Consider the following 14,453-nt stretch of genomic DNA (forward strand, 5'->3'; position numbering starts at 1 on the left):
AACAATCTGTCAAAATGTTTTTTAATTTTGCTGTCCTGACCTATAGAAGATGGCAGACCCCTGCATTAGACTAAAGTCACAAAGCAGTGACACATCCAATTATAGCATGTTTGAAAAGCAGCGCAGGAGGTGATCCATAACTCTGAGAGTTTGGGGGGTTGAAAGCAGATGAGATCCACTGTGAGGATGGAGCAGCGGATATCCCCCTTCCAAGGACAGGAAGCCTGCTCTTCCTCCACCGGCCCGCTCAGACAGCAGCACCCGCACAAACACGGACGCTCTGGCAATGACAAACCCACCCTCTGCTCCCACGTCCTCCAGCCCTACTGGCATGAACTCTTTGATCATCTCTCCTCTGCAGCAGATATTGAGGCTCCATTATTGTCATCAGGGTATATAAAAAGAGAAGAAAAAAGATAAACAGAGTTAAAAAATAAGATGAAATCTCAAAAGAAAGTTTAATTTTTCCCTCTTTGAACTGAGCCCCTCTGGTTTCTTATCAGTCCCTTGATGGCCAAATTAGTCAGCGCCCTCCCTCGTCCTCATTTCCTTAGGTCCCTCTGACATGGGAGATCTGTTTTCCATCACGAGGTCAGAGGCCAAAGCTGCTGCTTGGCTCTACAAACCGCTCTGTCACCTCAGCCTCACTGCAGAGCAGCCGAGGTAAATGCAGATCCTGCAGAGCTGCTGGACTCCCTGTGAAAAAGACGGCTGAAAACCTGCTCCAAGGTTTGACTCCTCCTTTGGGAGATTCAGCAGAAGAGGGGGAAAGTGAAAAGTGGGCTGCCTAACCTGACTACTCTGATCTGTGCCAATAAACATTTGGTCCTCCCGCCCCCTGCTTGTGAGGGGTCGTTACATAAAGCCCCCCAGAAGCGGGTCCCTCAGACTGCTCAGCACAGGATACAGCCGCACCGACTCTCCATCTGGACTGGGAGCAAGGAAGCAGAATGTCAGGGAAGGAAGTGGGAAATCTGTGGCTTTTCTTCTGACGCACAGGTCCGAGGCAGGAGTCGGGCAAACGTCTGTGGACTTTCTGGAAAAACGGATCGACTGAACCACACACACCCCCTCCAGATCTGGGAATTTACAAAGGGAAACTCTTCAAATCGGGAGGAAATTCCTCAGATTCCCAACATCTGCAGCTACAGTCGAAGGTGAGTCCCACACACAATCTGAATGCAGAGGGGAGTCCAGCTTACTCTGATGACGTCAGGAAAGGAAGCAGATGATGGAAAGCAAGGAGTTACCACTTTTTTTTTAACTGTTTCTCTAAATCAGACGTTGCCACTTGTGTAGTTTTTTCCCAAATGAGCAGCATGGTTCCTGAACAGAAAGCGACGCACTGAAGGAAGTTTGCTGAAACTCCATTCTGATGGTTACGTCACAGGAAAACTGTCTATTAATGGATTCTAGCATATCAGAGGGAGTGGAGTGGAATGTGGAAAGAAGTCTTTGGCGGTTTTCTCAGACACTTTGGTGATTAGCGGGCCTTTTCTTGTTGCCTCTCCCTCATTGTTCTGGATTATGCTTATCCTGTGGGTTGGGAAGGTGGAGTCATGGAGCCCATTTCCTCCTCAGTCACGGCGACTCCATTTATCTGTGTTGACTCTCCATACATTTCATCGCTTTATGTAAGAAGCCATTGAAAACTGGCAGAGTTTGGACTCTGGTGGGAACTTGGTGGGGGCTCTGCCCTGCGTGGACGCAGCGTGACCGCCGTTTTTTTTCCTGCAGGTTGGACCGCAGCCACCATGAGTCTGTCACGGAGCGGGACGCTGGAGAAGACGGCGTCCGAGCCGGCCCGCTCAGAGGCCCGCTCTGCCTCCAGAGCGGGGTCAGGGGTCGTGGTGCCTCCTCCTTACTCGCTGGGTGGCAGCGAGGCGGCGGACGCCCCCCTGGAGCTGCGGGGGTCCCTGGACTGCTGGGCCTGCTCCGTTCTGGTCACCGCGCAGAACCTGCTCATCGCCCTGATCAACGGCGCGCTGGCCAGCCTTCTGTTCGGCATCATCCTCACTCCCGCCCTCACCATGATCATCTTTGGCTTCCTCTGCCACTCCACGGTAAGAGCAGACACCCCCACACTGAAGTGATTAACACCCCCCTCTGGGGTATTTTGAAGCCTGTACGTCTGGCGGTGGAATGTCAGCAGAACCTCTGTTTTTTCAGCCATTTGACACTATTTTCAGACATTTCTTGTCTTGTGTGTGTGTGTGTGGGGGGGGGGGGGGTGATAGTAATTCCTTGCAGCTGTTCTTTGCAGCAATGCATTGTGGGCAGACCGACTGATCCTCTGAGATTTCTGTGGTCCCCTGTTCGCCTACAGGTCCAGCCCAGCGGAACGTCCCTGTTCTGCTCGGACCTGCTGGACGACACCGCCTGCGTGGCGCTGCTGGTGGTGGGCTTCCTTCTGCTGACCCCTCTGCTGGTCCTGGCTCTGGCCGCCTACTGCCGCCTGGCCCGCCACCTCCAGCTGGGCATGTGCTTCATCCCCTACAGCCGCGCCGTCTACAAGAACCTGCCTCCGCGCCAGGAAAAGCCCGGCTGCTGGGGGCATCAGCAGGTGAAGAAGCGGGATGGGAAGGGCAGTGTTTGGGTTTAGGAGAGGACCCCACCCACGGCTCCTTTGGAAAGCCAATCAGTGCTGGATTTCTTTGCAAAAAATCTGTTTTAAATATCTGTCATGTGTAGATTGTCACTGATCCCTCTAAAGCTGTTGAAAATCCTGTTTGTATCTCCTTTTTTTAACTCCTTTTTATACATTTTTTTTATAATAAAGTGACTCACTGACTATTGAATGCTGAGTTTTGGATAAATGTTTTCACAATCAATCAAATGATGGATCTCTGGGTTTGAAGGATGGTTGCAGGTGCACCCATTCACCTGAGCTCCTCTTCTTCCATCACCTCCAAATCTTATAAATGTGCATCATCCATAATTTCTGGGTGCTTTTCTTGAAGCTGCACAGTTTTAGTCCCACTTCCTCTAGTTCTCTTGTGAGAACATGCCTCTCAAAAGCAACAAGCTTTTGTCGTTGCATCTTAGCAGGTTAAAAGTCTTTTTTTATTATTTGTTTTGCCGGGATCTCCCCTAACCTCAGATTTGGATTTGGTTTATTTCAAGCAATCAAAACAAAAATATTACAGAAGACAAACAAAATACACAAAAAATTTGAAAATCATAGAAAAGTGCATTCATTTCCACAATTCTGTTCAAAAAATGTAACTTTCTCAGAATATCGTGTCAGGACCCACTGTTCAATGTTTTCAATGCTGGCCCTGGCCTGGGTGGCGGTCTTGGTCGCCCGGGGGGCGGTTGTTCCCTGCCTGTTCCCGTGTGGCGTTGGGGGAATTCCGACTGCCGCTGCTGCTGCGGCGGGGGTATGGGTGTGGGGGTGGCTGGGCGCTCCTCCTCCTTCTTTTCACATTCCACCATCCATTTTAGAAGAACATAAACACTCACCTGAGCACAGGTGTTAGCTCACCTTTGCACTAATAGTTTGCATGATTGAATGAATGAAAGATTTCACACTAGTTGGTTTAAAGGCATAGGTATGCGTTCGTGAACACTATCTGTTTTGTGTGCATGTTGACATGTGGACATTTTTGCGGCTAGCAGGTGTGTTGATAATATTTGAGTGTGTGTGAACAGGCCCCGCCCTTTTTGTACTACATTTGAACCGTACCGTAACGATAAACAACCAGTAAACCTGTCTGCTCTATGCTGCTTCATGGTCTTACCCCCCTCCCCTCCTATTATCACCCTCCTACCCCCCCCATCTCTCTAGCGTCCCTCTCTCTTCTTCCCCTCTTTTCTTTTCTGTCCGGTCCAACACCAAAGATTTTCAGACATGATTGAAATTAATAAATTTTGGCCTCAATTACAAAAGGGGTTTATTCAGACATACCTTTGGTTTGTCTGAAGATGAATAACCCCTCTTGTTAAAATAAAATATGTCCAACACATGAGGCCCTCAGCTCTCATCTGTTTGCCTAGCTGTTGGACAGGACAAGTTAAAAAAAAAAAAAAAAAAAAAAAAAACATAAAATAAATTGCGTATTCATCTAATTTTGCCTTTTCTCGATGTAAGATGCAGTTTTTATTTCATCTCTTTAACCCGTCTGGAGTGAAAATCCAGTTTATGATTCCTGTTTTGCAGACTTTACTAGACCATGTTTAAAGGCTTTTTTATTTTTAAAATGTGCCCTTCATTCCCGTAGAAGATCAGAGGTCAGTCATTCACAGAGGTGCAGCACACTGCTGAGGTATGACGTCACTCAACCTGCTGCCACGATTCCCGTCCAGCAGGTGGAGCCAGAGTCACCGCTCTGACATGGACATTAGAACAAACAGGTTTGATCTAAGTTTGTCAAAGTGATTATAAAATAGTCTTTATTCAGGTATAAATAGCAAACACAAAGTTTGACCAAAGCTTGTATAAAACAGTTAATTTAAAACTGTATGTGAAAAAAAATTAAAATAAGAGTAAAGTGTTTCAAGGTGAGCCTTAACATGGCTGCTTACTGATGTTCATCAGTAATTTCTGGTGAGGGGCTTTGTATGGAGCGGTGAAGGCACCAGGTTCCAGGGTACCGCGCCCCTCCTCGTCCACCTGACCCATGATGATGTAGTTGGAGCCTTCAAATCAGACAAAGTAATCAGATTACATTCACAATAATATCTTACATTAGAATAATAAAATACATTCTTCTTTTTCTGTGCCGCAAAGTTACTCTTTTGTGAAATGAGAAAAAATATACATTTTGGTTTTTAAGTTTGGGGTCAAATCAGGATCGGCTTGAGGTGAAAAAAAAACTAGAAATATGTAAATATGAATTTAAAAAAAAGAAATTAGAACATTTGTACATTTTAAACATTGTAAACTTGATGGAAATATTAAAAATGGGATGTAGCATACATTAGTGGCAAGGCTCTTCCAACAACAGATGCTGTTTTGGAGCGAAAATGACATCATCATACTCTCTCTCACCCGATCTCAATCATGTCCCAGTAGCAAATGGGCTGACATCCCCACCCCCATATGAAACGAGGGTCAACTCCGAAATCAAAAAGTCTGAACTTAAATTTTAAATTTACAACTGAAAGCAAAAAAGAAAAGAAAAAAAAAACTAAAGTTGTAAAAACAAACTACCAGCTGTTATAACTACGTTTTAGGTTGAAAGTTTTTTTTAAAACCAAAGTAATTAATTTAAATTTTTATTTCAATTTCACTTTAAAGTTTAAATATATTTATTTCAAATTTACAATTTGATTTTTTAGATTTTTGCAATAATTCCTTTAAGTTTTCAATGTTTACTTTGAGTTAAAAACTTTTTTCAAATGATAATTTACGAGTTTTTTTCATTCACTTGAAGCTGATCCTGATTTAACCCCGTACTAAATGTCAGTCTGCAGAGCTCTCACCGCGGCGAAACAGGGGACATTTCTTGCACCGGGACACCAGCTTCACCGCCATGGTTTCTCCCGCTTGCGTAATGGTAAGTCGTCCGGCTTTAAAGGCTTTGATGAGGGAGATGTTGACGACCAGAGTTCCTCTGGGCCCAGGAGCCATGGAGGTCACCTGACCGGTTATGACTGAAAAAGATCAAGCATCCTCCGTTAGACGGCTGCAGCTGAGCAGACAGACATGCCTCTGCCGGGTCTATGTCTGCAGGGTCTGTGTGTGTCTGCAGGGTCTGTATGCTTCTGCAGGGTCTGTGTGCGTCTGCAGGGTCTGTATGCATCTTTAGGGTCTGTGTGTGTCTGCAGGGTCTGTATGCATCTTTAGGGTCTGTGTGTGTCTGCAGGGTCTGTATGCATCTTTAGGGTCTGTGTGTGTCTGCAGGGTCTGTGTGTGTCTGCAGGGTCTGTATGCTTCTCTAGGGTCTGTGTGTGTCTGCAGGGTCTGTGTGTGTCTGCAGGGTCTGTATGCATCTTTAGGGTCTGTGTGTGTCTGCAGGGTCTGTATGCTTCTCTAGGGTCTGTGTGTGTCTGCAGGGTCTGTATGCATCTTTAGGGTCTGTGTGTGTCTGCAGGGTCTGTGTGCTTCTCTAGGGTCTGTGTGTGTCTGCAGGGTCTGTGTGTGTCTGCAGGGTCTGTATGCTTCTCTAGGGTCTGTGTGTGTCTGCAGGGTCTGTGTGTGTCTGCAGGGTCTGTGTGCTTCTCTAGGGTCTGTGTGCGTCTGCAGGGTCTGTATGCATCTTTAGGGTCTGTGTGTGTCTGCAGGGTCTGTATGCATCTTTAGGGTCTGTGTGTGTCTGCAGGGTCTGTGTGCTTCTCTAGGGTCTCTGTGCGTCTGCAGGGTCTGTATGCATCTTTAGGGTCTGTGTGTGTCTGCAGGGCCTGTGTGCTTCTCTAGGGTCTGTGTGTGTCTGCAGGGTCTGTGTGTGTCTGCAGGGTCTGTATGCATCTTCAGGGTATGTGTGTGTCTGCAGGGTCTGTGTGCTTCTCTAGGGTCTGTGTGCGTCTGCAGGGTCTGTATGCATCTTTAGGGTCTGTGTGTGTCTGCAGGGTCTGTGTGCTTCTCTAGGGTCTGTGTGCGTCTGCAGGGTCTGTATGCATCTTTAGGGTCTGTGTGTGTCTGCAGGGTCTGTGTGTGTCTGCAGGGTCTGTATGCTTCTCTAGGGTCTGTGTGTGTCTGCAGGGTCTGTGTGTGTCTGCAGGGTCTGTGTGCTTCTCTAGGGTCTGTGTGTGTCTGCAGGGTCTGTGTGTGTGCAGGGTCTGTGTGCTTCTCTAGGGTCTGTGTGCGTCTGCAGGGTCTGTATGCATCTTTAGGGTCTGTGTGTGTCTGCAGGGTCTGTATGCATCTTTAGGGTCTGTGTGTGTTTGCAGGGTCTGTGTGCTTCTCTAGGGTCTCTGTGCGTCTGCATGGTCTGTATGCATCTTTAGGGTCTGTGTGTGTCTGCAGGGCCTGTGTGCTTCTCTAGGGTCTGTGTGTGTCTGCAGGGTCTGTGTGTGTCTGCAGGGTCTGTATGCATCTTCAGGGTATGTGTGTGTCTGCAGGGTCTGTGTGCTTCTCTAGGGTCTCTGTGCGTCTGCAGGGTCTGTATGCATCTTTAGGGTCTGTGTGTGTCTGCAGGGCCTGTGTGCTTCTCTAGGGTCTGTGTGTGTCTGCAGGGTCTGTGTGTGTCTGCAGGGTCTGTATGCATCTTCAGGGTCATTGTGTGTCTGCAGGGTCTGTGTGTGTCTGCAGGGTCTGTGTGCTTCTCTAGGGTCTGTGTGCGTCTGCAGGGTCTGTATGCATCTTTAGGGTCTGTGTGTGTCTGCAGGGTCTGTATGCATCTTTAGGGTCTGTGTGTGTTTGCAGGGTCTGTGTGCTTCTCTAGGGTCTCTGTGCGTCTGCAGGGTCTGTATGCATCTTTAGGGTCCGTGTGTGTCTGCAGGGCCTGTGTGCTTCTCTAGGGTCTGTGTGTGTCTGCAGGGTCTGTGTGTGTCTGCAGGGTCTGTATGCATCTTCAGGGTATGTGTGTGTCTGCAGGGTCTGTGTGCTTCTCCAGGGTCTGTGTGCGTCTGCAGGGTCTGTATGCATGTTTAGGGTCTGTGTGTGTCTGCAGGGTCTGTGTGCTTCTCTAGGGTCTGTGTGCGTCTGCAGGGTCTGTATGCATCTTTAGGGTCTGTGTGTGTCTGCAGGGTCTGTGTGCTTCTCTAGGGTCTGTGTGCGTCTGCAGGGTCTGTATGCATCTTTAGGGTCTGTGTGTGTCTGCAGGGTCTGTGTGCTTCTCTAGGGTCTGTGTGCGTCTGCAGGGTCTGTATGCATCTCTAGGGTCTGTGTGTGTCTGCAGGGTCTGTGTGCTTCTCTAGGGTCTGTGTGCGTCTGCAGGGTCTGTATGCATCTTTAGGGTCTGTGTGTGTCTGCAGGGTCTGTGTGCTTCTCTAGGGTCTGTGTGCGTCTGCAGGGTCTGTATGCATCTTTAGGGTCTGTGTGTGTCTGCAGGGTCTGTGTGCTTCTCTAGGGTCTGTGTGCGTCTGCAGGGTCTGTATGCATCTTTAGGGTCTGTGTGTGTCTGCAGGGTCTGTGTGCTTCTCTAGGGTCTGTGTGTATCTGCAGGGTCTGTGTGTGTCTGCAGGGTCTGTATGCATCTTCAGGGTCTGTGTGTGTCTGCAGGGTCTGTGTGCTTCTCTAGGGTCTGTGTGCGTCTGCAGGGTCTGTATGCATCTTTAGGGTCTGTGTGTGTCTGCAGGGTCTGTGTGCTTCTCTAGGGTCTGTGTGTGTCTGCAGGGTCTGTGTGTGTCTGCAGGGTCTGTATGCATCTTCAGGGTCTGTGTGTGTCTGCAGGGTCTGTGTGCTTCTCTAGGGTCTGTGTGCGTCTGCAGGGTCTGTATGCATCTTCAGGGTCTGTGTGTGTCTGCAGGGTCTGTGTGCTTCTCTAGGGTCTGTGTGCGTCTGCAGGGTCTGTATGCATCTTTAGGGTCTGTGTGTGTCTGCAGGGTCTGTGTGCTTCTCTAGGGTCTGTGTGTGTCTGCAGGGTCTGTGTGCTTCTCTAGGGTCTGTGTGTGTCTGCAGGGTCTGTGTGCTTTTCTAGGGTCTGTGTGCGTCTGCAGGGTCTGTATGCATCTTTAGGGTCTGTGTGTGTCTGCAGGGTCTGTATGCATCTTTAGGGTCTGTGTGTGTCTGCAGGGTCTGTATGCATCTTCAGGGTCTGTGTTTTTCTGCAGGGTCTGTGTGCGTCTGCAGGGTCTGCGTCTGCAGGGTCTTCCCACCGAATTCGCTGGAGCAGAAGCCGGTCTTCACGGTCCCGTTTCTTTTGCAGATTTTGGGACACACAGGGTTCTGGGGATCTACAGGTGGAGAAAATGTTCATCAGATCCAGAGCGGAACTCATGGAGGAATGCTCGCAGAAATCTGAACCTACTCGGCTTATTTCCGTTTGGCCGGGAGGGGGTCACCCTCTGGTTTTCGCCTCTGGTTCTAGGATTATTCCTTCTTGGTGGCTTCGTGGGGGGAAGTGGGGCAGTGGTGGTGGGAATTGGGGGTTTTACCGTGGCTACAGGTTTGACCACAGGTTCTGGGGGGACAGATCTGGCTCCGGAGCCCACCGCCGGTGGCTGAGAGCCACGAGGGAGGCTGGTGTAGGAGGCGAGGAAGCCGTCCAATGGGACGCTGTAGTCAGACACAAACTGGACCAGCAGCTCGTTGCTGCTGGTGACGATGGGTCTGGAGGAGATGGGAGAAAAGGTGAACATGGAGGCTGAAAACCAGATCTTTCCCAGAAAGCTTTCACGCAGCTCACTCTGGGGTTTGATCGCCGCAGAACTTCCCAATCAGACGTGAATCGTCTGTCTCTTTGCCGTTGAAGAACGCCACAAAGTCAAAGCGACACTCGGTGTCGGCCTCCACCACAAACTTATCAAACTTCACCTGGATCACCTGCAGGCCGGACACAAACAAGAGCTTTAACTGTCGTCTCAGAGTCAAAGGAAGTCAATAGAGGGAGTTCCCGACCTCATCCGGTCCCACAGTGATGAGCCAAGAGCAGCTGACCCCGAGAGGGTACTTCCCGTCAGGCCAGTTCGGCGTCTTGATCTCTCCCTGGCTTTTTGTCATCTTTCCACCGCAGATCTGGGATTCTGAAAGCAGCGACATAAAGACGAGAAGCTGAGAGCTAAATAACTGAACTGATGTCACAGCGGATTCTGTTTCACGCGGTTAAACCCAAATGCCGTTTTGTGATGATCTGATTGGAAGCCACTTTTTTACAAAATAAAGAGAAAAGCCCTTCCCCAAAATTGGAAATTAGACAGAAAGTAAACCAAACCGTTATTGGAACACGGCCACAACGTCCCACTCCGATCATCTTTAATCCATTTTCAAAGCGTTACCAGAGATGATGATGTCGTTTTTAGCCAAAATCCAAAAACCTGTGTTGTTTTCTAGGACATAGTTTAGCATTTATGTTGACAGTTAGTGTGAAGCAACCCCGTCCCCTCTTCCCCTTCCCTAGCTTGTGGCCCACCCAGTGTATGTTCTACAGCACTAACAAACAATTCTTCTAATTTTTTTCATCTGCTCTTGATTCACAATCATTAAAAATAAAAGAAATACTCAGAAATGAAGTCTGAGGCAGATTTTCTTACTGCGTGTCCTCTATCATGAGAAAACAGCCACAATAACATGTTGAAGCACTATTTACATTGTCTTTAAAGCTTAATGTTAACTGAAATAAAGAGCATATCAAGCTACGTTCACACGAAGCATGTGACGCATGTTCAACAAAACGCTAAATGCTCATCATTGAACTTGCTTTTAGCGTATGCCATTCACACTGGACGAGTAGGGAGGGGCTTATTCTTCTTTTTTGTACTGTTTACCACCGCATGTCTGCCACCTACAGTTGAAAGAGACTTGGTGCAAAAATAACGATGCAGGTCAAATCTTTCTCTAGGCTTTTTCTTTCACAGCTCTATTCCAATTTTTGACAGACTTGGTGTTGTATCATTCCCGTCGGGCACAAACCGCTGTTTGTAATTCCTCCTCCATGACCAACTTTTGAACAGCTGGGCACATCAGTGAAGTAAAAGGGACGCCATCCTTACACCATTACCAAATCTGAGTCTCTAATTGGTCAAAGTATTACCTGGTTTAATACTTTGAATGCGCATTTCCATGTGCATTCTATGACATTTAGAACACAGAGCTTGAAAACGGTCGTAGAACCCTGCATAGTGACCCGTGAACATAAGAAATTTGAACTTGGGAGCCCGAAACGCGTGCTTACATTGCAAGTGGCTGCTTGAACGTCGCTTCAAATGAAATTTTTGTTTATATTATTATTCACGTTGAAATTCAATACTTTCCTTATTATGAAACCTCTAAATGAGCTTCCTTAGGGAAGTTGCCGGTTCATTCCCCTCAGTCATGCTTTTGGAGCTCTACTCTCTTCTCTAAACATTTTGTGTCCTTTCTGTGCTTATGTTTAACCCTTTGAGGCCTGAATTTATTTCCAGCAATGAAAAAAAAAAAAAAGATCACGTAGGCTTTTGCTTTCCTTGATGCTAAATTAAGGGGACTTTGGAGCCGAAGTGGTTTGCTGAATATCTGGATCAAGAGATGTTAAGGGGTTAAAAGGTCAACCGTTCAGATTTCAAGGACAGAGGTTCTCCTAGAAAAAAAAAGATAAACCCGTCCTTTCTCGGTTCATCCGAAATATCATTTAATTAGTGTTAATGACAGCTTCAGGGTCTTTCCTTCAGAGAAATGTGATGCTTTTTAAAGTAACGGGCTTCATCATCACTTTGCAATGTGAGATGTGTAATCTAACCATAGGGTTGGGTTGCTTTGAAAAAGGCCACAAATCCTGAGCTCTGCGTCTCCCCATCCGTCACCATCTCCAGCATCATGGCGTTGGAGGAGGAAATGAGATTCCCGGGCCGGAAGGTTCCACAGAAACGGCCGAGCTTCTTCCCCACAGCAGAGTGGTCGCTGTACACATCCAGATAGTCGTAGCGGCACTGTGAGTCGGCCTCCAGGTCAAAAAGGCGGAAGTTGAGGGTGACCACTTTTCCCTCGGGGACCTGGAAAGCAGATAGAACTCAGCGAGTCACATCCTGGAGGAGCGAGCTCAGCGTTTGGACGGCGGGAAGTGACTCACGGTGATGCGCCAGGTGCATCGGCTGTTGGCTTTGTAGGAGCTCGGGAAACCTTCGCTGCCGACAAAACCGGACTCTGCAACCAGGTCTCCTCCACAGAGGAATATCGGCCTGTGAGGAAACAAAGCTGCTTCAACAGAGATGCTCCTCCTTTATCCTCTGTATGTGATCTGACTAAAGCTCCACATTTATTTCAAACACAAAATAAGGCAGATTTACTGCAGTTTGGTGGAAGATTCAAACGTTTTACTTCTGTCACACGAGGAGGTTCTCATTTTTAGAGTGAATGTAAATGGATTCATGTCCTGCAGGGCATGACAGCTGCTCATTTACTCCTCATCTGTGTTCACAGCCTGGAAACAAGGAGAGTTTTCTTGTCTGCTGGTTTTCTATACCTGGTTTCTAGAGCTTTGATCAACACCTGCGTCTTTCTTAGTGTAAAGTCAGAAATGTATTTATTTATTTTTTCCATCTGGCTTTATTTATTTGATGCAGAGGATCGGAGGTATTTTTGGCTGTTTTAAATTTTTTCTAGTGAGTAAGTAATAAAAAATCATCTTAAGAAGTGAAGAAATCTCTGGATTTTCCTGCATTTCATAAGTGTTTTCCTTACAAAAGGACAGACTAAGAGCTTCGAAATGTTAATCTAAAAATGCATTAAATTATTGAATTTATTTGGTCTATTTTCTTATTTTCCCTGCTTATATTTCATATTACAATATTTGAAATTAAATGTTTTTATTTATTATTTTTACAGTCAGACAGGCCCCTTTGGGATTTCCTTTTTTGTAAGAAAACCGCCGTATTCAATAATTACATTTTGAAAAGATTTAAATTTGAGTGAAAATACATTTCATATTTGTGCAGAGAGAACTCAGCGATGTGAAATACATTTTCCAGTCTTCTTTTGAACCTTTGAATTACTGCCCCATGTGTGAGGGAGGTTTCATGTCTTCAACGAAGTTTTGTTGCAATGCTTTGGTAAATATTTGGTCCACAAATGTTCTGTTCACTGTGACAGACTGGCGACCTGTCCAGGGTACCTGCATTCGCCCACATGTGGCCGGGATAGGCTCCAGCAACCCCGTGACCCCGAAAGGGAAAAAACAGTAGAGGATGAATGAATGAATGTGTTGTTCATTCCAGACTCTCATCAATAGGATTGTAATAAATGCATACAAATTGCACTTTTAGCACATTTTTATTCAATTGATTTTCATTTCTCATTCCCATTGTCATCGTTACAAAATTCTTTTCAACCTTCAAAATAAAAACCCAGAACATTATTCTTGTGTTTTTTTCCAAAAGGAAAAACACAGAAAGGCTAAATCAAATCATTAAAAGTAACACCTCCTTCTTTTAATACAGTTTTATTTAATTTTCAAATTTTCAGATTTTTTATTTCATTCAGTAAAAAGTTTTGGGGTGTCTTCAGGAAGGTTGATGAACAGGTGTTTTTTTATTTTATCAAATTTTATAGCTTGCTAAGTAATATTTTTATAAAGTTAAAATTAAATTTGATTTAAAACAACTTATAAAGCAGAGAAATGTTTTTTCTGTCACAATAAAATGTAAAAAAAAAAAAATTTGGGGGACAAGGCACGCTCCAGTTCTGACAGAACCTTTTGGAAAGTTCTTTAGCTTTCCAGGAACTGTAATCCTTTTATTGGCGAGGATAAAAATGTCTTCTGTCTGCAGCTGAAAGGCCTACAGCCTGGAGGCTGGTCTGTAACGAGGAACGAAGCCTCTACTGCTGACGTCATTTTGAAGCACAGAGCCTCACAGGGAGGACCTTTTCTGTTTTAAACAAAAATGTGCTTCACAATTAGAAAAAAAACAACTAAAGTTTGATAAAAACAGAAGGAAAGAGCTCAAAGGGAAATTTTCTGTTTAGTAGGGAATTCAAAATGTCCAGATTTGACCCCCTGGGCAGAACAGAGTGTTAACATCTGTGGCGGCTGAAGTTCTGCAGACCCGCAACATGAACTATAAACTTTCAGCACAAAGAGGGGAAAAAGACACACACAGTCATGAGAGAATCCCACTTCCAGGACTTTTCCTCCTGCTAAAACTTTCCTCACTCGGAATTGGCTCTATAAATGCTAACGTCAGACTTGTGGGCGTGTTTCGTCTCCTCACCTGGTTTGGTTGACCTGCTGGGCTGTTGTCCATCCCGCCGCGGCGAGCAGGAGTCCACAGATGCAGAACGCGTGCATTGTGGTGAACACAAAGCTGAGAAAACTGTTTCGGGACAGAGGAGGTGAGACGAAAGAGGAGGCTATTTGCTCTGAGTAGGCGGAGACTAAAATCAGAGATGCTGGAAGGATAATAAAAGAGCCGTGAGGGGGGGTGAGATGAAGGAGCAGAGGAGGGTGGAGACGACTTTAATTGGAGCCAGATGTTTCCAGGGGGGACATCAGCTCCATCGAACGGGAAGAATCCACGTCCGGCCTCAGCGGTTCCGAAATATTCTGGAAAGCTGGCCATTACCTCCACGCCGTGCCCGCCCGCTCATTAAACGGGTTACACAGGTGGAGGGGCAGCCTGCAGCACACTGAGCTCAGGGGGGCATTAAGCCTTTGCATTCTTCTGCAAATCAGAGTCAATCAGGTTCCAGAGAGATGTGAAACAGCAGCCTTTAAGTGCTGTTTCTTTACTTTACTGGAGTTTACTTGGGTCCACGAGAACCAGACAGTTTTTATTCCTTTCCTATAAAACCGAGGCGAGAACAGGACTCTGGGGGGAGTTTTCTTTCCGTGTTGACGTTTGGTGATGAGCCAACCCTCTGGCCTACATAACTGAGGTCTGCCTGTGGGATTTACAATCCCAAAAGGACTTTTACAGGCCTCAGAGAGGGAAACACCTTG

The 14,453-nt window shown here is 46.6% G+C and overlaps 2 protein-coding genes across 3 annotated transcripts; one reads left to right on the forward strand and one right to left on the reverse strand.

Annotated features, from left to right (window-relative positions):
• Positions 1-658: 658 nt before the first annotated feature.
• Positions 659-2,798, forward strand: tmem88a (transmembrane protein 88 a). Of its 2 annotated transcripts, none has more exons than XM_004076574.3 (3): positions 659-1,157; positions 1,738-2,063; positions 2,327-2,798. In XM_004076574.3, the coding sequence occupies exons 2-3, from the start codon at positions 1,755-1,757 to the stop codon at positions 2,600-2,602; spliced, it is 585 nt and encodes a 194-aa protein (XP_004076622.1). In that variant the 5' UTR covers positions 659-1,157; positions 1,738-1,754; the 3' UTR covers positions 2,603-2,798. The 2 variants fall into 2 exon arrangements, with proteins under 2 accessions (XP_004076622.1, XP_020564673.1); XM_020709014.3 differs by lacking the exon at positions 659-1,157 and adding an exon at positions 1,498-1,634.
• A 1,567-nt stretch (positions 2,799-4,365) lies between these two features.
• Positions 4,366-13,923, reverse strand: pcolcea (procollagen C-endopeptidase enhancer a). The gene is made up of 9 exons (XM_011483702.4): positions 13,726-13,923; positions 11,589-11,697; positions 11,259-11,511; positions 9,443-9,567; positions 9,231-9,367; positions 8,853-9,154; positions 8,701-8,778; positions 5,425-5,595; positions 4,366-4,638 (listed from the first exon to the last, which is right to left on the reverse strand). The coding sequence occupies exons 1-9, from the start codon at positions 13,800-13,802 to the stop codon at positions 4,508-4,510; spliced, it is 1,383 nt and encodes a 460-aa protein (XP_011482004.1). The 5' UTR covers positions 13,803-13,923; the 3' UTR covers positions 4,366-4,507.
• Between the last annotated feature and the right edge of the window lie 530 nt (positions 13,924-14,453).

This window comes from Oryzias latipes, chromosome 14, assembly GCF_053564925.1.
Source record: "Oryzias latipes strain Hd-rR chromosome 14, Olatipes_Hd-rR_3.1".
Taxonomy (NCBI): domain Eukaryota; kingdom Metazoa; phylum Chordata; class Actinopteri; order Beloniformes; family Adrianichthyidae; genus Oryzias; species Oryzias latipes.

Excerpts from the sequence above, each read along its gene's own strand:
- tmem88a (XM_004076574.3), top strand. The coding sequence starts at position 1,755 with ATGAGTCTGTCACGGAGCGGGACGCTGGAGAAGACGGCGTCCGAGCCG. Across the intron at positions 2,064-2,326 it reads GCTTCCTCTGCCACTCCACG|GTCCAGCCCAGCGGAACGTC; the intron begins GTAAGAGCAGAC and ends GTTCGCCTACAG.
- pcolcea (XM_011483702.4), bottom strand. The coding sequence starts at position 13,802 with ATGCACGCGTTCTGCATCTGTGGACTCCTGCTCGCCGCGGCGGGATGG. Across the intron at positions 9,368-9,442 it reads TCACTGTGGGACCGGATGAG|GTGATCCAGGTGAAGTTTGA; the intron begins GTCGGGAACTCC and ends TCCGGCCTGCAG. Across the intron at positions 8,779-8,852 it reads GCCAAACGGAAATAAGCCGA|ATCCCCAGAACCCTGTGTGT; the intron begins GTAGGTTCAGAT and ends CTCCACCTGTAG.